The sequence below is a fragment of the Pan paniscus genome, chromosome X (genome assembly GCF_029289425.2).
Source record: "Pan paniscus chromosome X, NHGRI_mPanPan1-v2.0_pri, whole genome shotgun sequence".
Taxonomy (NCBI): domain Eukaryota; kingdom Metazoa; phylum Chordata; class Mammalia; order Primates; family Hominidae; genus Pan; species Pan paniscus.
The window spans coordinates 148831311-148856840 of NC_073272.2; the positions used below are offsets into that span (position 1 = coordinate 148831311).

General features: G+C 52.1%; 3 protein-coding genes across 18 annotated transcripts in view; 1 reads left to right on the forward strand and 2 right to left on the reverse strand.

Annotated features, from left to right (window-relative positions):
- LOC100982139 (uncharacterized) overlaps positions 1 to 14171 on the reverse strand; it is a 35824-nt gene extending 21653 nt beyond the window's left edge. For 2 of the 8 annotated variants that reach the window (XM_063601948.1, XM_063601949.1), the window contains exons 1-4: positions 5155 to 7692; positions 4427 to 4504; positions 2351 to 2431; positions 2205 to 2266 (exon numbers count right to left, since the gene is read on the reverse strand). In XM_063601948.1, coding sequence (XP_063458018.1) covers positions 6755 to 7408 — 654 coding nt within the window. In that variant the 5' untranslated portion in view covers positions 7409 to 7692 and the 3' untranslated portion in view covers positions 2205 to 2266; positions 2351 to 2431; positions 4427 to 4504; positions 5155 to 6754. Of the gene's footprint in view, positions 1 to 455; positions 1218 to 2204; positions 2267 to 2350; positions 7693 to 9044; positions 9127 to 9381; positions 9494 to 11313; positions 11372 to 14030 lie in introns of those variants that run through there. The other 6 variants (XR_010111314.1, XM_063601950.1, XM_063601946.1 and 3 more) reach the window with 6 other exon arrangements.
- Positions 14172 to 14336: 165 nt separating this feature from the next.
- LOC100969417 (protein EOLA1) lies at positions 14337 to 24127 on the forward strand. 9 transcript variants are annotated; one of them, XM_034950646.3, is made up of 6 exons: positions 14337 to 14679; positions 15355 to 15421; positions 18703 to 18835; positions 19103 to 19218; positions 20073 to 20251; positions 22763 to 23312. In XM_034950646.3, exons 1-6 carry the CDS (start codon positions 14641 to 14643, stop codon positions 22769 to 22771), a joined length of 543 nt encoding a protein of 180 aa, XP_034806537.1. In that variant the 5' UTR covers positions 14337 to 14640; the 3' UTR covers positions 22772 to 23312. The 9 variants fall into 9 exon arrangements, with proteins under 9 accessions (XP_034806537.1, XP_034806536.1, XP_003804299.3 ...); XM_034950645.3 differs by lacking the exon at positions 22763 to 23312 and adding an exon at positions 21051 to 21678; XM_003804251.7 differs by lacking the exon at positions 22763 to 23312 and having other exon boundaries at positions 18937 to 19218; positions 20073 to 20643.
- Positions 21557 to 23594, reverse strand: LOC129395378 (heat shock transcription factor, X-linked member 3). The gene is made up of 2 exons (XM_055106643.2): positions 22717 to 23594; positions 21557 to 22257 (listed from the first exon to the last, which is right to left on the reverse strand). The coding sequence occupies exons 1-2, from the start codon at positions 23197 to 23199 to the stop codon at positions 21739 to 21741; spliced, it is 1002 nt and encodes a 333-aa protein (XP_054962618.1). The 5' UTR covers positions 23200 to 23594; the 3' UTR covers positions 21557 to 21738.
- Positions 24128 to 25530: the final 1403 nt, after the last annotated feature.

Here is a 25530-nt window from a genome sequence, read left to right on the forward strand (position 1 = left end):
GTGGGTCAAGGCTGCCTCGTCCTCCCCGAGAGAGTGGAGAGGTCGAGCAGTGGGGATGCCCCTCAGGCCCCGGGGCTTACTGACTGGGGCGGGTGTCAGGGGGAACTCCCTCTCTTTCTGAGCTCCACTGAGCTATCTGAAAGTCCCCGCCATACTCCCCAGTACTGACAGCCAGAGGAAGGAACGGCTCACCGGAATCATTGGGCATCTCTGATGGGCATCAAGTCTGCTTTGATTATTGATGAGTGGGTAAGAGGGTCCTCTCAACTTGGGGTCTCCTTAGGAAAGCACTGTCAACTCAGAACAGGTTTTAGCCCTGTTCTGGAGACCACAGGCCCTGGAAGGCTGGGACATCATTTGCAGCCCCAGCGTCATCTATTAGACGGAGCCAGCAAGGTCTCATGCTGTGCGGTATATTTCAACACTTTCTCAAATTTACCCGTGGCAGCTTTTGGTGTGTTTGGTTATTTTTATAACACTACTCACTGTACAATTTCTGTCATGCACATTTTTTGTATCAAAAAGGGTGCTGTAACTTTAAAAGACTGGGTATTTCCAACTTGGAATATTCAAACCATCTTTTGCAAGGGATGTTTTAAATCAACATGAAGGGTTGTGTTGTTTTTAATCAGGGTTAAGGATCTGGAATCAAAGGTTTTGGTTTACTCCATCTATGGCGTATCTTAAAAACTGAGCAAGATGTCCTTGCCTTTTTTGAATTTGATGATTGTGCTGCAGTTCCACAGCTCACTGTTAGGTGGCACATACCCCAAACTGAAAACCTGAGCTTGGAGGAAATGAGTGAAAAGATAGGTAGGTACAGGACAGGGCAGTGGTGACACTACAGCTTTCAGGGTTCCCAGCCTGTCAAGAATGAGCATGTCTTAGCAGTGAGGCATTTCAACGTCTTCTCAAATCCACCTGTGGCAGTTTTTGGTGTCTTTGGTTATTTTTATAACCCTAAATACTTATATACAATTTATGTACATGTACAAAAGGGACATGTACATTATATATTTTGATACAAAATATGCACAAGTATATATTTTGTATCAAAAAAAGGTTCTCAGGAGAATTCCACTTCCATAAAGCTGGAGTAGACATACTTTTCCCTATTCTTCCGACTAAGTGACCTAAAACCCCTTGATAATATACACAAAACAAACATAAGACTCTGAAAGGTGGAGTGAAGGCAGATCAGACGGGGACCTTGTGACCTGAGGAACAATGGAGTTAATTAGTTCTCTGGTGTGTCTCTCTCTCTCTCTTTCCCTCTCCTCTCCTTTCCCATTCCTCCCTTCCCCTCTCTTTTTCTCTTTCTTTTCCTCTCTTTCCCCTTCCCTCCCTTCCTCTCTCTCTCCCTCTCCTCTCCCCTTCCTCCCTTCCTCTCTCTCTCCCTCTCTCTCCCTCTCCTCCTCTCTCTCTTTCCCTCTCCTCTCCTCTCCCCTTCCTCCCTTCCTCTCTCTCTCTCCCTCTCTCTCCCTCTCCTCTTCTCTCTCTTTCCCTCTCCTCTGCTTTCCCCTTCCTCCCTCCCTCTCTCTCCACCCTCTTTCTTTCCCTCTCCTCTCCTTTCCCCTTCCTCCCTTTCTCTCCCTTCCTCTTTCTCCCTCTCTCTTTTCTTTGCCCATATATACCAGACATGGAGCTGAAGGAGCTGGGATCCAGAAATGTCAACAAACACAGAGGAAAGAAGAAAGAAGGAATGAAGGAAAAGAGGGAGGAAAGGGGGATGGGAAGGGAGGGAGGAAAGAAGGACCAAAGCCAGAGGACCAGGAAAGTTGTGACTTAGCAAGATAGAAAACTTTTAGACAGTGAGCTGCTTTACTCTAGTTAACGCCACAGAAATATAGTTTGATCCCCACTTCCACACATGCCAGCAAAGGCCAACTAGGGGGCTCAGTGTAACATGCTTGCTCAGCTGTAACATCCCTCCTGTCTACCTTGGTGCTGTCGGAGGTGGCCAATTAGGGAGCTGGCACTTTCATCCCTGCCAGGCAACAGCAAGTCCCCATCCCCTAAGGTGTCTGTGCAGGTGATATTGGATACAGTGCTGAAAAATATCGAACCCTCCCAGCCACAAAGGTATGAGTACAGCCCCAGATCAGATCCAAAAAGTCCACTCCTGCCCAGCAGAAACAAGAAGCCCCTCACCCATTTCAGGGATCAATGGAGGCCATGTGGCGAAGGTAGACTACTGCACTCACCACGCAGTAATGCAGCGTGTTCCTTCCCTTTCTTCTGCTGGAGTGATGTCAGAGGATGCCAGCTAAAACAAAGTTTAAATAACACCTTCAACCTACTAACATAATATGAAAATCTCTAGATTTCAATCAAAAGTTACACATCATACCCAGAACCAGGAAGATCTCAAATGGAATGACAGGATACAATCAAGAGATGTCAACACTGATGACAAAGATGTTAGAATTATCTGTAAAAAAATTGAAAGCCACCATTATATGCTTCATTAAGCAATTATGAATGCATTTGAAACAAACTAAAAATAGAAAGTCTCAGCCAAAAAATAAATAAATAAATAGAAGACATAATGAAGAACCAAATGGAAATTTTAGAACTGAAAAATACCATAACTGAAATTTTAAAAACTCTATAAAGGAATCACTGGCAGAATAGACAGAACAGAGGAAAGAACCAGTGAACTTGAAGACAGAACAGAAATTTCCCATTCTGAAAAATGAATAGAAAATACATGGGAAAACAAGATGGACAGAGCTTTAGGGACCCGTGGGACTATGAACAATGATCTCACATCTGTGTCATAAGGGTTCCAGGGGAGATGAGAAAAAGTGTGGGGCTGAAAAATCAAAGAAGTAATGGCTGAAAATTTCCCAAATTTGACAAAAGATATAACTCTGCAGACTTCAGAAGCTGAACGAATCCCAAAGAGAATAAATCCAAAGAAATTCCACACTAAAACACTTGAGTTAAACTTCTGAGAACTATTAAATAAAAACAAAAAAAATTAACTGAGCATGGTAGCTCATATCTGTAGCCCTAGCTACCTGGGAGGCTGAGGTGGGAGGATTGCTTGAGCCCAAAAGTTCAAGGTTACAGTCAGCTATGACTGCAATGCTGCTCTGCAGCCTGGGCAATGAAGGGAGACCCTGTCTTTAAAATAATAATAATAATGATAATCATTTAAAAAAAAAAAAGAAAAATCTTGGAAGCAATGCGAGAGAAATGACACCTTACCAAACCATGGATACCAAAAGGAAGTGGCACAACTTTTTTCAAGGGCTTACAGAAAATAGCTTTCACCTGGGTGCAGTGGCTCACACCTGTAATCCCAGCACTTTGGGAGGCCAAGGCAGGCGGATCACCTGAGGTCAGGAGTTCAAGACCAGACTGACCAACATGGTGAAACCCTGTCTCTACTAAAAATACAAAAATTAGCCATGCGTGGTGGCATGCATGCACCTGTAATCCCAGCTACTTGGGAGGCTGAGGCAGGAGAATTGCTTGAACTCAGGAGGCAAAGGTTGCAGTGAGCAGAGATTGCCCCATTGCACTACAGCCTGGGCCACAGAGTGAGACTCTGTCTCAAAAAAAAACAAACTTTCAACTCAGAATCTTACATCCTGTGAAAGCATCCCTCCAAAATGACATTCCATGGCCACATAGGTTTGAAAACCATGTTCTAGACTAACCAGTTCATTTTCTAGATAGCACAACTGAGATTATTCAAAGAACATACAGCATTTTTCCAAGATTACATTGCAGTCCCTTGAACACTGTTGGAAATCTCTGAAATTTGCAAAGCTGAGAGACCAAAAAAAAAAAAAAAATCTTTCATCAGTGTTGCTGGAATAATCTCCAACCTGTAAATGTAGAAGCAAATCTTGAGAACCTGAGTCCCAGAAAGAGACAACACAAGGTGCAAGGGTATGTCCCAGCAACAGCCCTGTGACATGAGTGGCATTTGTACCTCCTGGTTTATAGGAGTGGAGGAGACACAGAGAGACGAGTAACCAACAAGGTCACACAGGAAGACAAAGAGCTAACATTCAAACCCAGGTCTGCTAGACACCAAAGCTCAGGCTCTGGGCCTCATTGTTACATACCTCATGGCCATTCTCAGCCTTTCTGTGTGTCTCTATGCATTGCTCCAGCATATGAACTACAAGGACCCAGAGGATGCAAACAATGGGCTCCTATGTCAATGCCTGGGCTGACCCATACAGGCCATTTGTAAAGAAAATGCAAACGGTGTTGCCATGTTTTCATGGTACCAAGCATTAGGAATTGGGGTTTGTTTTAACATCCATTGTTCTATATCTGAAATCTGATGTAAAATGCCTTGGGAAAGTTAGAAAGATGAAGAAGGCAGGAATGGTTAGAGGAGGGAAAGGACAGAGGAAATAGTTTACAATGTATGGACATATTCGTCTTAGCACCTCATACTTACACTCACATCCCCCAAGAACTACACAGAACTTTCTGCCATGGAAGCCACTCACTGATCATGACTCTCATCACAGCCCACCTTTAATTAAAAGTGAAGTTGTATGAGTCAGCCAGCAGATGGCAAAATGAGGAACCAAGGAACATATGACTAAGGTCAAACATTAGCTGGTGTCATTTCATAAATGAAGTGGGCCTCTTTCCTAAAGCTTTTTCCAAGTATCATCTGCAAATGTCCCAGTTGGGTGCTACAACATGCAGAGGCCACCCTGTCTCATCGTCTTGTCTTCATCACCCACCCTCCTCTTTCAAAGGCAGTACGATCAGACACAGCAGACGGGGGGCCTATCCTACCAAATCCCACCTGGCCCTGGATGCTGCAGCTTAGGGCATCCAAGAGCCCACCAGGGCAAGCCTGCACTGTACCTTCTTTCTCTGGGTTGTCAGTGGCAGGCCACTCTGCTCAGGCCTGCCAAGTGAGGGTGGTACACTGGGCAAATCAACTTTCTGGTAGAAGCACAGGAACATCTGGCCCCAACACTCTTCTCTCCCTCTGCCCACCCCACAGTAATCCTCAGAACCTAGAGACCTAATGACAACTCTCCAAACTTCATTCTAAAGTCAGGAACAAGAATTGGAAACCTCATCACAAGTCAGAAGATTGAGACATGCTTAAGGTTACTACCTATGTGTTCAGATTAGCAAGGACAGGAGCACACTGTAGGTACCAACCGCTTATCCATGGAAGGCTGCTCCTGAGCTGCACTGGGCTGCATGTTATATTTGTGTGCCTGTTGTCTACAAACACTCCTATCCCATCAGAAGTACACAAGGGTTTGTCAGATGACTTACTGGCCACGAGTGAATCAATGAATTCTTCTCAGGAAGAGAACCAGTTTGCCTTTTAAAAATGCTGACAGTGAAACCCAAGTGAGGAAGCTCACCTGCTGCACCCAGCGTGCAGCCCACACTCCTTCAGTGGTCCTTTAGGAGTTGGACCCAATCTAGTTTCCCAGCCTCTTCTCCCATGACTTCACTCTACGAATGCGTCTGCTCCAGCCACGAACCTTCTCTGGGCTCCTCGAATGTACCTAACCCTTTCAGACTGTCCTTCCCCCATTTCCCACCTAACAAAACCCTTTTGACCTTCAAGGCCCAGCTCAAACACCCCCTCCTCTACGAAGCCTCCCCCAGCCCCCTGCCCAGAGTGAGCAGTTCCTTCCTCTTCACATTCACCTAACTCCTCTTGCCTGTAAGATGCCCCCTTACAAGTAACAAAGACATGAGTGTGCACCTACCTTCAAGGAGCCTCTTTCAGGAGGGGGCCTGGCTTCCATCTGCTTTCTGACATACTTTGCACGGAAATCTGCCCTCTCCTGCCAGGCTATGCTCACACCAATACCAAGAAATCACCAGACGCCCTGCCAGCAAATGCCCTGGAAGCACATCCCCTTCGTGCCCCTGGCAGTCGTCTAATGCACACACAAGATCAAAGCAGCTCTCAGGTGGCCTGTTGCAGGGCACAGCACAGTTCTGCCTATGCCAAGGCAGATGCTGGGCCCTTCCCTATTGTGTTCAGCACACACCCATTCTCCAGGGCACCTTTTCTGGGCATTAATTTATCCAGTCAGTTAATATGGATTGCACAGCCTGCTATATGCCAGGTACCATGTGGACCCCATCACCCGTACCCAATGCAGGCCCCTCTAGTGGGCAACCCTTGCTCCACACCTCCCTGTTGGGCTGCTCGAGACTGTCAGGTCGGGCTCAACCTGCTCTCCAGCCCTGTTTCCTTCCTATCCCTTTCCTGAGTGTTAGTTAGCCCCAGTAAATCTTTGGCCCTGCCAACTCCCTCTCATGGTCTGCTTCCTGGAGGACACAATCTGAGACAGTGGGTTCCAGAGTGGTCTGAGAAAGCAGGTGGTAAAATGGGGTCTTGGTACAGGATTGCCCCGCATCTGCCCAACTGGCAACAAGGTTCCCATCTTCGGGAGTAGGTGGCACGCAGGCGGCTCCAGGCACAAGATGGCAGGCTAGTTGCCAGACCTTTGGTGTTAGAACTTTTGCTGGGATGGCCGGCTTGTGGAGAGGAAGTTCCTGGCAGGTGAGGAGATCCAGGCAGGGCGGATGCCTGGAAATGAAAACTCAGAGAACAGACAGTGGTGAGTATGTTTCCTGGATGACCCACAGGGGATTAATGAGAGACCAAGAGCAATTAACAAACATCTAAAAATTAAGCAGAAACACTGGAGTCTTCCTGGTGGTTTACAAAGTAGCCCCCGATCCAGGCAATGGGCGAGCAGCGAAGTCTGAAGAACAAACCCAGGACTTGCTAAGGTGGCTGAACTCCAAAGACGGGTGAACGCTCAGCCAAGGCAGGTCTGTCATGCCAATGACACCAGCCCTGTTGGGAAAACCTGCGTCCCTGATACATGGAACAGGCACATCTAGGAGAAGGTCTCTGAATATCTGGTCTCCCCAGATGCCCTTGAAACTTCTGAGTCCGCAGCATCAGCCCACCCCCTCCCATGAAGCGCTGCAGGCACCCTATCCCGAAGGAGAAATAAATAACACAAGAATTTTCCCCACAGGTGTCCTCCCTCCCAGGAGTGGCCCTCACCTTATCACTGGCTGCCAGGTAGGGTGACCAACAGTCCCAGTTTGCTGAGTGAATTGCAGTGCTAAAAGCCGGCGAGTCCCAGGGAAGCAGGAGGAATTGGTGAGCCGACTGCCAGACCCGTGACCAGAGTGAAGGTGCAGCACAGCGCCATGCAGGCAGGGTGTGCTGGGTCTGGGAAGGGGGAAAGCGATGACACCCTTGAGGAGCTGCAGGATCAGCATGCACCTGCAGCGGCCAGGGGGGGTCCCTGTGGGATGGGACCCGGATGCAGCTCAACCAGTGGGGACTTGGAGACACTCTGCTGCTCAACACAACTGAATGCCCTGGTAGGGAGCCGAAGGGATGGGGCAAACCCGTTGATGGCATGGGATGGGCAACAGTGATGGTCCAGGCCTGAGTGACGGTGAAAGGCCCGAATTGTCACGGCAGACAGTGAAGGAAGGGATTCAAAGGCTAAGCAAAGTGAGCTTGCTGGAACTGGACAGAAGAGGTGAGGCCAGAAGACACCCCGGAGGATCAGGTTTCAGGAGAGGACCCAGAGGACACATGTGTCAGCAAGGGCATCAGGAATGTGCTGCAGAGAGGGCGCCAGCATCCCTCAGAGATCCAGCGCGGGAATCCTCTGCAGGCCAGGGCTGACCACAGGAGAGTGTCTTGCAGAACGGGGCGCACCGAGAACTGGAACCTGATAAGGGTGGTGCAGCCTCGTCCTCCTCCTCGTTTCCTTCTCCTCCTCTCCTCCCCTCTTCCTCCTCTCCACCTTCTGTCCTTCTTTCTTCCTCATTTCCTCCTCTTACTCTCCTCCTCCTCCCACCTCCTGCTCTCCTTCTCCTCTCCTCCTCCTCATCCTCTCCTCTCTCTCTTTCTTCTTCCTACTTTTCTCCTGCTCTCCTTCTCCTCTCCTCCTCCTCATCCTCTCCTCTCTCTCTCTTCTCTTCTTCCTACTTTTCTCCTTCTCATTTCCTTCTCTCTTCCTCTCCTCCTTCTCCTCTTCTCTCTTCCACCTCCTGCAACTCTGTTCCTCCTCCTCTCCTCTCCACTCCTCCCCACCCCCTCCTCCTTTTCCTCTGCTCCTCTTATTCCACTCTTCCTCTTCCTCCTTTCCTCCTCCTCCTCTCCTCCTGCTCCTTTCTCCAGCCTCCTCCTCTCTGCTTTCTCCTCTTCTCCGCCTCCTCCTTTCTTCCTCCACCTCTCCTCTTCCTCCAAATCTCCTCCCCTTCCTCTCCTTCTCCTCCTCCTCTGCTCCTCCTCTCGTCCTCTCCTCTTCCTCCTACACCTCTCCTCCTTTCCTCCCTCCTATTTCTCTCCTTCTCCCTTCCTCCCCGTCCTCCCCCTCCTCTCCTCCTCTTTTCTCTCACTCCTCCTCTTCTCCTTCTCCTGTTCTTTTCTCTTCCTCCTCCCCCCATCCCTCTCCTTTTCTCCTCCTCTTTCTCATCCCCTCCTGTCCTCCACCTCCTCTCCTCCACATCTGCCTCTCCTTCTCCTGCTCTCCTTCTCCTCTCCTCCTACTCCCCCCTCCTCCTCCTCACTTGCTCTTCTACTCCTCTTCCTCTTCTTCCTCCTTTGCTGCTCCTCCTCCTCTTCTCCGTCTCCTCCTCTCCTCTTTCTTCTCTTTTCTGTGTCCTCCTCTCTTCCTTCACCTCTTCTCCTTGGTCTCATCTCCTCCTCCTCTCCTTCTCCTCCTCCTTCCCTCCTCCAACCCACTCCCTCTCCTCCCCCTCCCCCTCCTTTTTTCTTCCCTCCTCCTCCCCTCCAGCTCCTATTCCTCCACTTTACCTCTCTCCTCCTGCTACACCACACGTTCACACGACCCTGTGAGAGTCAGGGCAGAAAAGGAAAGCTAAAAGGCGGACAAATGAGTGCAAGAGAGCAAAAAAGGGAACCCTCCCTAATCTAATGGGCAGGGCACTGGACGCATGCGAGCACCTCCTCTGTGGGAGAGGGGTCACTGCCTCCAGATGGAGGGGCAGTGGGACACTCCATGACCTCTGGGGTTACTTACAATTTGGAGTGCTTAAGCGAATACTGAGTTCAAAACAGCCCTGCAAAAGATGTAAGAACAAGCCCCTGAGCAGACGAGGTCTCTGAAATACAAAAAGCCAACATGGGGTTAGAGGCAGAATTCAGAAAGAGCTCCTACCACTCCATACCAACAAGGCAAATGACTCAATAGAAAAATGGGCAAGCCAGGCACGGTGGCTTACGCCTGTAACCCCAGCACTTTGGGAGGCCGAGGCGGGTGGATCACCTGAGGTCGAAGTTCGAGACCAGTCCAATCAACAAGGAGAAACCCCATCTCTACTAAAAATACAAACTTAGCCAGGCATGGTGGCGCATACCTGTAATCCCAGCACTCAGGAGACTGAGGAAGGAGAATCGCTTGAGCCCAGAAGGCAGAGGTTGTGGTGAGCCGAGATTGCACCAGCCTGGGCAACGAGAGCAAAACTCCGTCTAAAAAAAAAAATGAAAAAGAAAGAAAGAAAAAGAAAAATGGGCAAAAGCCATTTCCTAGACGAGGAAAGCAGGCTGACCAAGAAGCATCTGAAGGGAAACCATGAATCAGGGTCAAAGCGGTCCCAGACTGGCTGTGCCCCGGAACACTAGGCAGAATCAAACGTGAACCCTCTCCAGAGGAGGGCAACTTCCTCCTGGGCCTCAGAGACAAAGAAGCACAGTGAGGGGAGGTGGCTGCACTCTGCAAAGTGTCAGTGGGGAGGCAAGGGAAGAGGAAGGGGGTGACAGGCTCAGAAAACAGGAGGAGTTGCACGGAAATTAGGCTGAGCAAAAAGAATGCTTCTCTAGGGGAGCACGTGGGCAGAAGAGAAGGACTGCACAGCCGGGGATGCTGAGCACAGAGAGGCAAGGTGATGGCAAATTCGCAAGGGACAGCTCTAGCCAGGGAGGCTAGCCTGCCATGGAGGGAGAGGACAGAGCAGGAGAGGGCAGGGTTGGGGGCAGGGGGTGGGGGGGCAGGGTAGGGTAGGGTAGGGAAGGGGGGAGAGGGAAGCGGGGAGAGGGAAGGGGAGGGGAGGGGAAGGGATGGGAGGGGAAGGAAGGGGAGGCGAGGCTCAGAAGGCCACCGGGATGGACAGGGAGCTCTGCAGGGGGCTCCCTGGTGATGAGGAAGGAAGGAAGACCTGAGCGGGGGCTGTGGTTTCAGGAAGGAGGCAGTATCCTGGGGGAGGCAGGCAGAGGGTACAGTCAGCTGCAAAGCAGGATCTTTGGAAAAGGCAAGGACTTCCTAAAAGAGATATGATGTGTGGCATGATAGGCATGCAAGCAAGGCCTGAAGAAGCAAGCAGAACTTGAGGAAACACACCGCTGGCCCCAGGAGTGGGGGGTCAGTTGAGTGTGTGCTACTGGGGTGCAGCCAGGCACAGTGGTTTCAAGGGAGCACAGCAAGGAACCCGAGAGGGCCCCGCATGCCTGCAGTTGGCTGACTACTGCCCGGGACTCCAGAGCATCCACGGAGGGCCCCACAGGGGAAGGCAGGAGCAGGACGGGTCTAGGGAGGTGAAGGCCGACCTGACCTGCTAAGAGACGAGAAGAGAGGGAGGGGAAAGTCTTGTTCCTGCCAGGACATTGTTAATGAGAGGAGTGAGAAGGCAGCAGGTGAAGAGAGTGTGGCATGGAAGGCAGAAATCAGAGCGTTTTTGGGTTTGGTGCTGACCTGCTATTGGGAATGAAAATCAAGACTCAGGTGCATTCTGGTCCCTTTCTCAGGGTTAGCCGAACACCACCCACATCCCTGCCTGGCCTGTTGATGCCATTCTTCCTAGGCCCACTCACCGCTGCAGCTGCTTTACTTGCACTTCCTCTCCTCATCCGACCACAGATCAGACCTCTGCTGCTCGCTGCCGCCCAGGGAGCGTGTGCACCTACGTGCGCATTGCACCCCACTGCCCAGCACACCCAGGAGTGAGAGTGAGGAGCAGCTGAGAGAGTTGGAAAAGGGAGCCCTTATGTGGCCACCAAGGGCTTCCCTGCTAGCAGCCACATGGTGACTATCCAGCTCATTATGCGAGTTCTAGTTCTTCAAACAAGAGGCCACGGGAGGAGCAACGGCCACCCACCATCCCGGGGATCCTCATTCATGATTTGAAACCACTCTAAGCAGGTTCTGGGGTGTTCGGCAGAAGCTGGCAACCATTCTTGGGGGGAAGGAACCCAGGAGGGGATGCTAGCATGCATAGGAATTGGAACTGGTGATCTGAAGGTCCCCTGCAGCCCTACGGCCTACATCCCATAAAGAGGGACCCTCTCCTCCTCACCTCATCTCCAGCATTCCTGCTTCCTCGAGCTTCTCCAGGGAGAAGTAGGCGCATCTCACTAGAAAAAACAAGAAAGCAGCCCTTTGCTCATTCAACACTTACTAAGCAGATACTGTGCCCTGGGCACCCAGTTTCAGAAATGAGTAAAACACCGGCCTTGCCTTCAAGGAACTCAAGAGACCCTGCGGCAGCCACAGAGTCTTACAGAGCAATTACCACCCTGGGTTGCAAGAGCCTAACGTGGGGTGGGGACGGGGGAGGTACAAAATGCTATCAGAGCTGGAGACGAAAGTCTCTAATACTCGGGGTGGGGCTGTGAAGGTGACGTTAAAGTTGTGACTTGAAGGAGGCCAGGAGCGCACCAGGACAAGGCCATGGGAACCGCCGGTGCAAAGCAGGGAGACCTGGAACAGCAGGCTGGTGGGGACCAGTGACTAAACAGCACAGCGTGAACCCAAAGAGTGTTCGGCTTAAGGGTGGGGAGAGCTGAGCCGACTCCCTGAACTGCTAGGACTTAAACCTGAGAAGGCCCAGCAGCGTTTTCACTAGAGGATTGCTGGGGACAGATTTGTGACTTAGAAACTGAGCCGATGGAATGTGGACGACAGACCCGAGGGAAGAAAGACAGAGGCCTCCAGGTTGGTCAGGGGGCTCATGGAACAGTGCAGGCTCCAGACCACGAGGCCTGAATTCTGGAAGTAGCAGCGGGGATGCAGGACGAGGAGCCGTTTTGTCTCATCAGGCACTCCAGAGGCAGGGACCCAGAACTTGGTTATGAAGTCAATGCGGGAGACTAGATAAGGGGAGGGACAGAGGAGTAAAGCATGGCAGCCCTACAGAACCTGAGCCCGTGACTGAGATAGAGAAGAGAGTTTGAAAAGCAAGTTTGCCAGGGAAGTTGGGCTGTGTGCTGGGCGACTTAGGTCGGAGGAGGCAAGACATTAAGAGTGGGGATGTTTCTCATCACCTGCAAAAGAGACGTTAAAGAGACGGTTCCTCTGGACCCCACTGGCAGGCACTGACAGAGCGGCTAGGACACATGAGAGCAGGCCTGGGGGGCTCAGCCCTGCAAGACACAGCCTAGAGCTGCATGGACCCCAGTCAAGTGTTCCCGCCCTTCTTGCTGCTTCCGTGCCCTATGGGGGTAGACACTGGAGGTGCAGTTAGGTCGCGGCGGGCAAGTTTTGACTCTTGCCTAAGGGTGCATCACAGAAGGGCCTCAGCTCCCTCCCCCAGCTCCACCCACAGCTCCACCCCCAGTTCGGCTCTGCTTCATTTCACCAGCATCTCCACCCCCAGCTCCTCCTCCAGCAGCTCCGCCCCAGATGTTCCGCCCCCAGCTCTTCCTCCTCCCAGCACTTAACCAGTTCCACCCACAGCTCTTTCCCACAACTACGCCCTCCTCTTGCAGGCGGCTCCTCCAGAAGCTCTAACCCAGTTCCTGCTGCAGCTCCACCCCCAGCTTCGTTTCCCACAGCCCCACCCTGCTCACCCTGCATCTCCAGTCCCAGCTCCGCCTCCTCTAGCCCCGTCCCGCTTCTCCTACCCCTCTGCCCACCCCAGCACCTTTCAGCTCTTTCCTCCAGCTCTGCACTAACTCCTCCCCCGCCATTCTCACCCGCCAGCCTTGGTGCAGCTTGGCTCCCCCTTCTCCAGCAATTTCCCGCAGCCCCGCCCCATCTGCTCCCACAGCTCTTTGCCACAGCCCCGCCCTGCTCCTCCTCCAGGAACGCCCGGCTTTCCCTCAGCTCCACGCTGCAGCTGAGCTGTGCACCAGGCCCTCCCACAGAGCTTTCTCGTGATTCCACCCTACACCTCCCCAAGCCCCCGCTCCCCTAAGCTGGTTCTCAGGAGTCCGAGGGGTCCTCCGGCAGCTGCTCCTCGCTCAGTTCTCCCATTGCCCCGCCCTGCTCTTCGCGGGGCTGCTTCCAAAGCCCCGACCTCAGCCAGCAGTTTCTCTCAGCCCCGCCCCTCCCTGCCCCGCCCCTCCCCTCCCTGCCCCGCCCCTCCCCTCCCTGCCCCGCCCCTCCCCTCCCTGCCCCGCCCCTCCCCTCCCTGCCCCGCCCCTCCCCTCCCTGCCCCGCCCCTCCCCTCCCTGCCCTGCCCCGCCCTGCTTCTCCCGCGGCTGCTCCCAAAGCCCCGCCCTCGGCCCCTCCCCAGCAGTTTCTCTCAGCCCCGCCCCACCCCGAGCCCCGCCCGCAGCCCCGACCTGCTTCTCCTGTGGCTGCCTCCAAAGCCCCGCCCCCAAACCTTCCCCAGCACTCTCAGCCCCCCCCAGAGCCCCGCCTCTCCCAGCCCCGCCCTACTTCTCACGCAGCTGCGTTTAAAACCCCGCCCCCAGCCCCTCCCAGTGATTTCTTTCTCCCCCTCCCTCCTTCTCTCAGCGGACACCTGCCTCCCCCTGCTGATTCTCAAGAGTCCGCGAGCTCTTCCTGCAGCTTCTCCTCGCTCAGCTCTCCCACGGCCCTGCCCACAATGGTTTCTCTCAGCCCCGCCCGGCCCTGCCCCACACCCCGCCTCTTATCCCAGCCCCGCCCTCAACCCAGCTCCAAATTGTTTCTGTCAGTCCCGCTAGGCCCCTCCCCCAGCTCCGCCCTCCTCCTCTCAGCCCCGCCTCCACCCCCTCCCCAGCGGTTTCTCCCAGCTCCTCCCTGCTGGTATAGCAGCTCTGGGCCCAAAACTCCTGCCTGGTGTCCTCGTCCCACCCTTCCACTTACTCTTCCTCCTTCCCGTTCCTCTTCCTCCTTCCGGTTCTTCGTCGAGGCTGCCGGTCTCGAGGTCCCCTGGCCTTGGCCTGGTTGGCTGGCGCGCATCAGGGCCAGGTAAAGAGAATAGCGTCTCCTAGCAGCCAGGGCGTGCGTACGTGCGTGATGTCGTCAGTGCGTGTCTTCGAGAATGCGAGATTCATAATGTTTGCTGTCTATATGCCTGGCTGAGTACGTGCCTCCCGCGTACGTGCGTGGTGTGCATACATGCGTGATTGCGCGCCCACGTACGTTCTTCGTGAAAGGGATGACGGGAGCTGTATGAAAGCGGAAGAGTTATAGACCGCTAACACCTGTCACTGGCCACTGGTTTCCCGGAGTTAGCGGCAACGACCTTGCAGCCTGGACACTAGCCAGGCGCTCCCTCTTCTCACAGCGGCCCACGTCTCCTTGCTTGGGAGCCCATCGTCCTGGCTCCGGTGGCCTCGCTGGGTCTCGGGGAGGCAGAGGACTGTTCTTTCCTGTGGCGAAAAGCCGGAGTCGGCCCTAGACACCCACGACTCGCAGGGTCCGTGGTTCCGGAGGCCGTGAGACCTGCCGGGGCTGACAGGTGCCAGGGCCCATGGTGCGGGAGCCTGTGTGCTCAGCCTTCTTGCGGACGGTACCTGAGGGCTGGGGTTTCCCTGGATGTGGGGCTGGGAACCCGTGCGGGCCGCGACCGAGGCGCCTTTTCCTGTCCCCTGCTGTCGGCAGGGTCTCGGCTCCGCTCCTTCTAAGCGCGTGTACCCGCGACGTGCGTCTGCGAGTGGAAAGCCCGTGTGCTGCTCCACACACAGCGGCCCCACCTCAGTCCGGTCTTCCCTGCCTCCCGTTGGCCCTTCTGCTGTGAGCTCGCCTGGACCTGAGGCCGGGCGGTGCACAGCTCTGTGGCCTGTGGCGCCGTGCTCAGCGTGACCTACCCAGAATTAAGCTGAGGACAATGGGATTTAGAGTCACAAACACTCGCCCCGTGACAATGGGAGGGGAAGTGTCATTTTTCTCCCTTCGAATGGAGCATGCTTGGCTGCAAGAATGCTGCTCAACATGGTGAAATGATTTTCTGCCCTGCGGGCTGGTGCACCCTGTGGTCCTTGACCCAGACAGGTGCGGAGGGTCCCACTGCTGTGATTAGCAGAACCAAACTGTGATGTGCACCTGTGTGTTACTGATAAGACCAGGCCTCCCAGCTCTTCTTGGTTTCCAATGCCTGCTAAGTACATGACCTTCTTAGGGCCATTAACCAGCTTTGCTGTCTTGTACTTAATGACCTTTCCTCTTTATCTTCCTTGTTGTGCAGGTAAAGAAGCTAAGTGGAAGAGTGTTTCCTCCTCTGGCTGTAAAGCAGGTACTCTCTGCAGCACCAGGTAGGAGGGGACTCAGTCCCCTTCTTGCCTTTTCAGTTACATCAGTTCCTACTAGGGATTCCACACACACACAGTTGGCGTTTGTTGTGATTTTGTGGTGATGACGAGAAAAGGGTTGGCTAAGAAACTGGGCGGCAGAAAAGAGGCAAACATTCACTGTAGCCATTTATCCCGATGGAAGTGGCCAGGCCCTGTGGGGGACATTCAGCCTCCGTCAGAAGTAATCCAGAACCAAGGAACCTGGTTATCTTTGGTCACTCATCAGAAGAATAATCATGCTCAGGGGCCACAAGTGTGTGAGGAAATGGCACCATGGATGGGTTGGTGGAGGGTACACGGGTGAGTCTTTGTGGAAAGTCATTTGCTGGCAGATATCAGCATCTTAGATGGGCGTGCCAGGCGGCCGAGGCATTTCCTTCAGCATGTCTTCACACAGCGAGTGTTAGAGGTAATGTCATTTCTAGTGGCAAAAGTGGGAAGCAACTTGTAACTCTCCATCAGTGGAGGAATGGTCAGGCAAATTATGAGACGACCAACAATGGGATATCACCCAGGCAGTGAAAAACAAGGTAGATGAAGATTGTCAGGTGGAAAGAATGGGCTTGATGTGCTGTCAAATGGCAAACTCGTGCCCTAGCCTGTGCAGATGTGTTGGGAACAGCAGTTTGCCAAGATGGCTGAAACAAAGGACCATAAAGGGGCTGGCTTAAAGAACAGACAATCATTGTCTCGCAGTTCTGGAGGATGGAAGTCTGAAATCAAAGTGGTGGCCAGGTTCGTTTGTTCTGTGGGCTGTGAAAGACAATCTGGTCTGTCCCTTTCTCTTAGCTGCAGGCGGCTGGCCGGCAATCTTTGGCACTCATTAGCTTGTAGAAGCATCTCCCTTATCTCTGCGTTTATCTTCTCATGGTGTTCTCCCTGTGTGCGTGACTGTCTCTCAAATCCCCCTTTTCATAAGGACGCCAGCCACATTGGATGCGGGTCCGCCCTGATGGCTTCAGTCTCACTTGATTGCCTCTGTAATGACTCTGTTTTTATATATAAGGCCACATTTTGAGGTGCTGGGGTTTAGGACTTCAACATACGCATTTTAAGAGGACACAATGCAACCCATCACAACTGACAAAGGCTCTGAGGTAGAAACAAGCTTGGCATGTTCCCTCAGGGGATGGAAGGCCTGTGTGGCTTCAGGGTGGTGAATAAAGGGGAGAGGAGAGGACGTGGCTGGGGTGGGAAACCAGATCAGGAGGGACCTTGAGTGCCCTGAGAGGAAGTGTGGATTCTGTGCTAGTTGGGGCAGGGAGCCCTTGAAAGGTTTCAGTAGAGGAGTGACATAATCTCATTGTCCCTGTACCAAGATCATTCTGATGGCAGTGTGGTCACAAGAGTGCAGAGGACAAGTGCTGAGGCGGGGGTGGGGGTGCTATCAGGAGACTTCTTCAGAAGGCAGGGGGTTTTAGGGGATTGGATTGGGATTGTGGCCATAGAGATTATGGAAAGGGATCAGATTCAGTGTCGGTTTTGGACACAGTGCCACGGGATGTGGGCCGCAGATGTGGGAAAGAAAGGCAGGGCAGAGAGCAGCTAGGTCTGGGGCAGGAACACTGTAGCTGGTGATGCCACTCACAGAGGTGGAAGGGAGGTGGACTTGGTGGTGATGGTTGGGGTCCTGAGTATGTACGGGCCTGTCCACCTAAGGCTGTCTGAAGGGGGGTGGCCTGCACCACGGGATTCAGAGCAGGACGGTGAGCAACGTGGGGGTCCCAGAAGGAGGGAAGGAGTGTGCCCAGCCATGCTGGGGCTGCTGAGCATGGACTAAGATGAAGACAGGACTGGCATGAGGCCGGCCATGGGTGCTTGTGGGGATAGGTCAGTCAGTGGAGTAGGTGGTGGGGGGGTGGGGAATAAAGGGAGAAAGGTGGGGGTGGGGGCAGAAGGTTCAGAGAGGAAGTAGAGACTGCGCATGTAGACAGCTCTTCTGAGGTCTCGGCTGTTCAGGCTTGAAGAGAAGGAAGGCAGAGCGGGAGGCGCGCGTGTGCTCAGAGTAGGGATGCCGAGCGAGCATAGATGGTGGCTGGTGGCACCCAGGGCCCGGAGTGAGCCAGAGGAGCAGGGTCCAGAGCACAGCAGGCAACCGGCTCGGCTGAGGCAGCTCACCCCAGAGGCGGGAGAAAAGCAGGAGATCTGGAGCTCAGAAGGCTGCAGTGCAGATTGGGAAAGGAGTGAATACCAGGCAGCTTTGGCCCTATCAGGGCTTTGTCTCATGAGGGTGGGTATATTTTCTTAAAATCATAGAGCGTACTAGAGGTTGCGTTTATGTGTTGAAAGGAAGGACAGAGAGAGGAGTAGGGGCAGCTCAAGGGTGGAGTTCAGGGCCAGGGGGCGGGGCCACGGGCCTGAGGGGTGAGGGCAGCCACTATTTCTGACTGTTCTGTTAGGTGCCACGTACTGAGCTGGGTGCTCTTGGTGCCTTATCTCCCATCCTCACAGCCATGTGGAAACTGAGGCATCTCAAGAGTCTGTGACTGGGCTGAAGTTCTGGTTTCAAGCCCAGGGTTCCTTCCAAGGCACAGGGCTGTCCTCCGTGCAAGAGGAGGGGACCCTCTCCCAAGCCACACACGCAGGAGGCTGGGCAAGAGTTGTGGGAAGTCAGAGCCCGTGTGACTGTGGGCTGGTGCCTCATTCTCCTCAGCCATAGAGTGGGCCTCACAGTACCACTGACCCTGCTGGGTTACTTGAAGATTCAATTTGATGATCCGAGGATCATGCCATCCCAGAGGCTGGCACGTGGAAGGCATGTGTGGGGGGTTGCCAGTTGTTCTGATTATCATTCTTCTTTTCTCAGCTCAGATTGGGACAGGGGCGTCTGCTGACAGTGGAGAGCAGTGGTGGGGGAAGGGGCTTGAGGAAGGTGGCACCCAGAGGGGTGGAGAGGAGATGTCTGACTGAGGGCCATCTGAGGTCACGGTGCATCCTGAGGACAGAGCTGAGATTGGATATCAACGATGTGGGCTCAGCAGCCCTGGAGTAGGAGCTGGGAAGGTCAGTGCCTTGGTGGCGGCAGGGCCAGGGCACTGAGAGTATTGGCAGGGCACAGCAGGGGAAAGGGAAGAGAAGCAGAGCGTGGGACTATCCCTCTGTGCTGGAAGAGGGCTAACACCAGCCCCGACTCTCCACTCTGGCTAGGCCGAGGGGGCCCTCTGTCCTCTGTGTTGCCCTAGGGCTCGGTGACCTCTGTCATAGCACTGACCACATGCTATCCTGCCTGTGCCTTCCTCTAGCTGTCCCCACCCTACTCCGGACCGCCCCAAAGACTCCATGGGATGGACCTGAGTCAGCCGAATCCCAGCCCCTTCCCTTGGGCCTGCTGTGGTGCTCGACATCAGTGACAGACGGAAGCAGCAGACCATCAAGGTCAGTGCGATTTAGGCCACCTGAGAGACACGGGGGGAAGGTCAGGCCACTGCCCATGAGCTTGAAGGGCTGGCGTGTGATGCGCTTCTGTGCTTCCGCAGGCCACGGGAGGCCCGGGGCGCTTGCGAAGATGAAGTTTGGCTGCCTCTCCTTCCGGCAGCCTTATGCTGGCTTTGTCTTAAATGGAATCAAGACTGTGGAGACGCGCTGGCGTCCTCTGCTGAGCAGCCAGCGGAACTGTACCATCGCTGTCCACATTGCTCACAGGAACTGGGAAGGCGATGCCTGGCAGGAGCTGCTGGTGGAGAGACTCGGGATGACTCCTGCTCAGATTCAGGCCTTACTCAGGGAAGGGGAAAAGTTTGGTCGAGGAGTGATAGCGGGTAAGTGACAATGTACCAAATGCGCAGACAACGCCTAGGGCTGCCGCCCAAGATCTTGCTTGGGAATTTGGGGGCTTCTCTTGTCATCTGAACTGATTGGTGTGTATAACACAGTTTCCTTTGGCACCACACCTTCAAAGGGGCGGCAAGGACCTTGGGCTGGGGGTTGGTATGGCTGGCTTCCGCAAGCTCTGGTAAATCATTTCTCCACTCTGGGCCGCAGTTCTGTTTCTGAGCTCAGTGAGAAGCCTGGTCAGGGCCATGTGCACGTGGTGTTTGTGGTGTTTGGCTGTGTGTGTTTGCGCATACATGCGTGAGTGCACATGTGTGGCAGAGACCATGAAAAGCAGCCCAGCCCGCCGAATGGGTCAGGTGGCCTCTAGAATTGGGCTGCCTGCCTGGCTTCATGAACCTGCCCCAGCCCCACCACTCACAGCACCCTGGGAAAGTCCCCTAACCTCTAGGTGACTGAGGCCTGACATCAGCACCTGTCCCCTGGTGACCTGCTCAGGCATCACCTGTAGCTTCGCAGGCAGTGGCTGGTGCCCTTCCAATCTGCAACCGCTGCCCTCAGAAGTCTGGCTTGGACCTGCCTCTTACTTGTGTGGCTTCGTGAGGACAAGGCCCTCTCCTCTGCCTTTCTGGAGCCCTCCCTCTGCCTCTCCCAGCATTTTCTGAATCGGGTTTGGTTCGTTATCAAAGCTACGGAAGAAGGACTTGACTCCCTTCTTGTCATTTTGCTGATGCCGTCTTACTCTCTATTGATTGTGACTTTGAGTAACTGTGTTGTCACATGGGCAGGCCTTGGGCTATGGAAGTGAAAGGCATTCATGTGTATCTCTCTTTGTGTACAGGACTCGTTGACATTGGGGAAACTTTGCAATGCCCCGAAGACTTAACTCCCGATGAGGTTGTGGAACTAGAAAATCAAGCTGTACTGACCAACCTGAAGCAGAAGTACCTGACTGTGATTTCAAACCCCAGGTGGTTACTGGAGCCCATACCTAGGAAAGGAGGCAAGGATGTATTCCAGGTAGACATCCCAGAGCACCTGATCCCTTTGGGGCATGAAGTGTGACAAGTGTGGGCTCCTGAAAGGAATGTTCCAGAGAAACCAGCTAAATCATGACACCTTCAATTTGCCATCGTGATGCAGACCTGTATACATTAGGTTAAAGATGAATTTCCACTGCTTTGGAGAGGCCCACCCACTAAGCACTGTGCATGTAAACAGGTTCCTTTGCTCAGATGAAGGAAGTAGGGGGTGGGGCTTTCCTTGTGTGATGCCTCTTTAGGCACACAGGCAATGTCTCAAGTACTTTGACCTTAGGGTAGAAGGCAAAGCTGCCAGTAAATGTCTCAGCATTGCTGCTAATTTTGGTCCTGCTAGTTTCTGGATTGTACAAATAAATGTGTTGTAGATGACTGGTTAGTGTTTGAGGCTTCGTTCTATGTTTTCCCCTGATTTGTTCTGGTCAAAACTCATCAAATGTGTAACTAGCATCCAGGCGACATTACAGAAAGTCTGGGACCTGGCACTGAATGTTTGCCTGGTAGTGACTAGCCGTTAATCAACCGACTCATCCAGGATGAAGAGGACGTCAGACTTAGAGCAGCTGTCTGTCCTTTCAGGTTACTCTCACTCTTCTGAAAGTGTCTGTCAGTTTCTGAAGCATGTGTGTTACCTGCATCACACAGCTACTTCCTATCCTAGCAATACATCCAAAATACAGCTCTAGTAGAGAGAGGTTAACTTGGAAATGTGATCAGTAGTGTTGTCTTATTTTGTAGTAATTTTTTTTTTTTTTTTTTTTTTTTTTTTGGTGATTTAGCAAAGTTTCTAGTTGTTATCCATGAGGATGATGGGCATTTCCCCCCAGGAATTGACTGCAGTGGCCCTTCTCTTCTGAGCCAGGATGTTATGGTGGTTGTACATCCCATGGCAGATGGGGTGGCCTGACTTTCAAGTGGGCCTCTTTGGAGGCCCCTGGATGCTAGGCTAGGGATGCTGAGCTGCTGACCAGACACTTCCTGGCAACATTGGGAGGGACCCATGAGGAAACAATCTCCTGTTTGAAGATACAGGAAGATATTGCCGGAATCAGGCGTCTATTCTTTCTCCTGACCAGCAGGCCAATCTCAGGGGACCAGGTCTTCCTGGGCTTGGCCTCGACACTTCCTAGCAACATCCTTTGCTGAGTGTGTGAAAATGCTGCTTCTCCAAATAAACAAGGACAATGGGGACCAAAGCCTGTCTTGGACAGGATTTCCAGCCTCCCCTGGTTTCTGCCAATGAGATGTATATAATATAGAAGGTTAAAAAAAACACAGACAACAGTTCTCATTTAAATTGTTTATTATTTATTTCCATGGAATTTTGTTTTTCTTTATTAAGACCAAAAATGTGTTTCTCATTAAAAAATGGCAACTTTTATGGGCCATTAGTGGCCTGTGAGTTCACGAATTTGCAGTGTTTCTGAACTGTTCACAGAGTCTACGCTTGTAATCTGAGGAGCCTTCCTACTCCTCCTCATCGTCAGAGGGCTCATTTGGAGACATGACTGAGAGGGAGGCCAACAGAGCGTAGTAACAGATATTGTACAAAGACATTTCACTACCATTATCTGAGTAAACCAGACTACTAGGAATCCCTGTGCCTTCCATCCAGGTAGTAGCCGAAGATGTAAATGTGACATTCCCAGAGGTGCCCTCCCAACTTGGGCCATTTGGTTCCTGAGGGGGCCCATTTCCCAGGGGATGCCTAGTGGCACTCTTCTTGGACCACATGCCAGAGCGCCTGAAGGACTGGGTGCCACTGGACCCCTGAACACTGGGGGCTCCCTGCTGACACATTTTGATTGCTGCTTTCCTGGCATTGATGTGATAGATACGTAGGGAGCGTCTTGTAGCTACCAGATTCTTTCTCTTTGTAGTTGGGACACGGGTCGCTTGCTGAGCGGTGTTTCTGCGGGCATCCTTTCTCTGGATATTCTCCAGGAGCCTGGGCTTGTCTCTCTGAAAATTGGAGTTGCAGTAGATCTGAAACAAAATGAAACATGTTAGTTGTTCTGGGATAAATTATTCCTTTCCCACCTCTCAAAATTATGATTTTGTTTTGCAATGGAGAAAAGAATGCTTTAAGTGGCAGCAAGTGTGGTTATGCTCTACAGCATGACCTGACTAAAGATAAACAATTCATAGATCAAGGCAGTAATATATAAATAGCATGGATTTTGATATTAAACTGCAACCCCGTAGAGGTAATATGCAGGTCTGCAAAAGATGATGCTTACATTATCTCTAAGGGGGTTGTAGTTTAATATCAAAATCCATACTTTTTAAGTTCTATACTTTTCATCTTTCAATAAACAATATTTCACATTTTCAAATGCTATCTTTGACACTTAAGCTCTTACAGTATATTATTTAAATTGGTGTCCTATGAAGATATGTTTGAGAAAGAGAGAAAAGGGATTACAGAAATGCTTTCTACTTTACCATCATTTTCTTGTTTCCTGGAGAGTTGCTTGGGCGTGTTTTGCAGAATCCATAGAGGTTCAGCTGGCGAATGAAACTCGTCAAGCTGTCTGTTTTGAAGATCCTCTCTGCACCTCTCCGTTGAAGAACCTCCCTCTGGAAGAGATCCTTGTCGATGATCACGGCGTCTCCATCATCGTTCCAGCTCACAGACTTGAATGTGTCTTCCTCCACAATCGTCCAAAGCTTTCTTGGGAAGAAGAGCCTAAAAAGGTTGTGGTTGTCTTCCACGTTGACCACGCGTTGGTTTCGGTCTTCTGGTGGTGAGTTATCTTGGGAGCCTGGATCTTGGCTCATGGCTTGGTCCTCGTGCCTGTCCAAAACCTCGCTGGAATCTGGATTTGGATCAGGTGAAGAACCAGATGGGCCCCCGCTTGTTGGCTCTCCACCAACAGATGGGGCCAGCTTGGCTTCATATTCCTGTTCAGTGTTCTGACTCGCCATGGAGCTACACCAGAATCAGGAGCATTTTGTACCCAAGGCCCTTATCACTGTCCTAGCAAGTCCAAAATGCCTTCAGTCAGAGTAGGCGTGCCCAATAAATACTGTCCACAAAATTCTAGAGTCTCGGTATCAGGGCAACCAGTGGCTTAACTCATCATCTGCTGTATTTGTCACATGATGTCACAAAGGTGGCTCTCAGCCAATCTGGAGAGGGGGCCCTGGCCAGGTGTTGGGGGAGTAGACAGGTGGCATGGCCTTCAGCTTCTCCCTCTTCTAAAAGTATAAACAGGCATGGTTCAAGGTCCCAGAAAAGTCTCCCATCTTCTGACAGTCACATTGTGTCATAGGGCCAGGCCCCAGATGAGCTGAGAAACCATGGCTCTATGGCCACTCCCAACCCTGAAGACAGGGGAGGCCATTTGCTGGCCTCTAATTTGCTCAAGAGCCAGCCCCTAGTTATCCCTAGCTTGGGTTTCACCAAGACTGCCTGACTCAGATGGACCCCTCATGGGTGACTGCCTTCTAGGAGATGGTGGTCCCTACCAGGCTGTTTGGCCTGATCTGTGTGGTAGCACCCCTCTTTTCCAATCCCCCCCCCCCCATCTCCTTCCTGCTTTGGTCTCTTCCAGGTACTCCTAATGATTGGTTGGATGTGCTCCAGTGGGCCCAGATAAAGTGTTTCTTATTCCCCTTGGTCAAGTTGTCCCCAGAGTGGTGCTGTGCCTGAGCATGGTGGGAGCACTCCCCTCACTCCTCTACCACTGTGTTACCCAGAGCACCATTTGTGGTTGGATGGCCACATCCTCAGCTGTGCTTTGGAGTCTCCTGTGGAGCTCTGCTTGCCCCTGCATCTCACCCTCTTGCAGATCACAACAGGAGATTACCTTTAGTTTCATTTTTGCCCATAAATACTGTTTTCATTGCCCAAGACATGTTCATTTCTGAGGCCTGCTTTACACAGACTAGCCTAAGAAAAGTTTCTGCTTGTCTAGTTAGACCTGATTAAAGTAATCCATCACAAAAGTGCCATCATTATGTATTTGAAAACAGATGAGCGTATGAGTGTGTGTTGGGGTGGGCAGGAGGAGGGAGAAAACCCAAATGAAAGCCATGTTCAACCCCAGATGAGAGGATACGACAGTCTTTTTGGTGATACATTTTCTCTAGCCATTAAAGACAACTTTGTTCTTAATATTCACTCTGTATAGGGAGACAGAGTGATACAGTGGAAAGGCCCCAGACTGAAAGGACCCTGGGTCCTTGTCCCACTGAGTAGCACCCTTTGCCCACTCAGGGTCGGCCCTGAGTGCGAAGAGGGTTGGAAGAGGCTCTTCCAAGGTGCTTTTCAATCTCAGGGCTCTCTAGTCCTTCATGGTGCCCCCAGTGCCTGAATGCAGGCTTGGTTCATGGTCACCAAGCTTTTTAAACAGGTTTACAAAGGTTTTGTTCAAGGACTCAGTGTAACCTGTAGGCACACACACTCTGAGGCTAAATATTAAAATAGAGGCCATTGGTGACATCTCTAAATGAGGATCCTTGAGTATGCAATTAGACAGCTGGTATCTTTCACTTACATACCGAAGTGCTTTTTCATAGGGGAATTCTTAAGACTGAGAATGACATTTTGTTGTGGCTTTTGCGAACTTATAAACTCTGCTGATTACTTATATAAAGGCTTTTGGCCACTGGGTGGGAGGGGAACGATCATGAAGAAAATTACTAGGGAAACTACACGGTGGCATTCAGCCAAGAGCTGGTATTGATTTGATTTAGTCACACTATGTCATGTGGCTTCTATAGGACCATTAGCGACCATTGTCCTTTGTTTTAAGTCACAGAATGTACACTGGGATTTCGAGTCTAAGACATCAAGCTCCTCTTGTCCCCTGGAGGGAATATTCAGGGCACTGACTTAAGTCTAGTCCAGAAGAGTCATGGTGGGAAATCCAGCCTCCTCCGGCTAAGCCTCCTCAGTCCCCAAAGATGAGCTCTGCAACCTTCCGCAACCATTCAGACATTCTTTATGAGTCACCTGCCACCTGCAAGCCACTTTGAGGAAAATGGTTGGTCTTCTCTTCCATGCTCCAAAAGCCCCTGAGATGGCCCCTCTGCGTTGCTGCATTATGAATAAAATCATCATGGTCAGGCGACCCAAGCAGAGCACAGCTGACTATGGTATGAGGACCAGTGGCCCTGTGGAAAGCGGTCTCAGTGCTGACTCGCTGCAGCTTCTTTGTAGCTATGCAGCAATCAAGAATAGTGCTGAGCTCTTGATGGTGGGGCCCCAAGGTATGAGGCCAGCCACAGGCCAAGACTTGCTGTGTAGGCCTT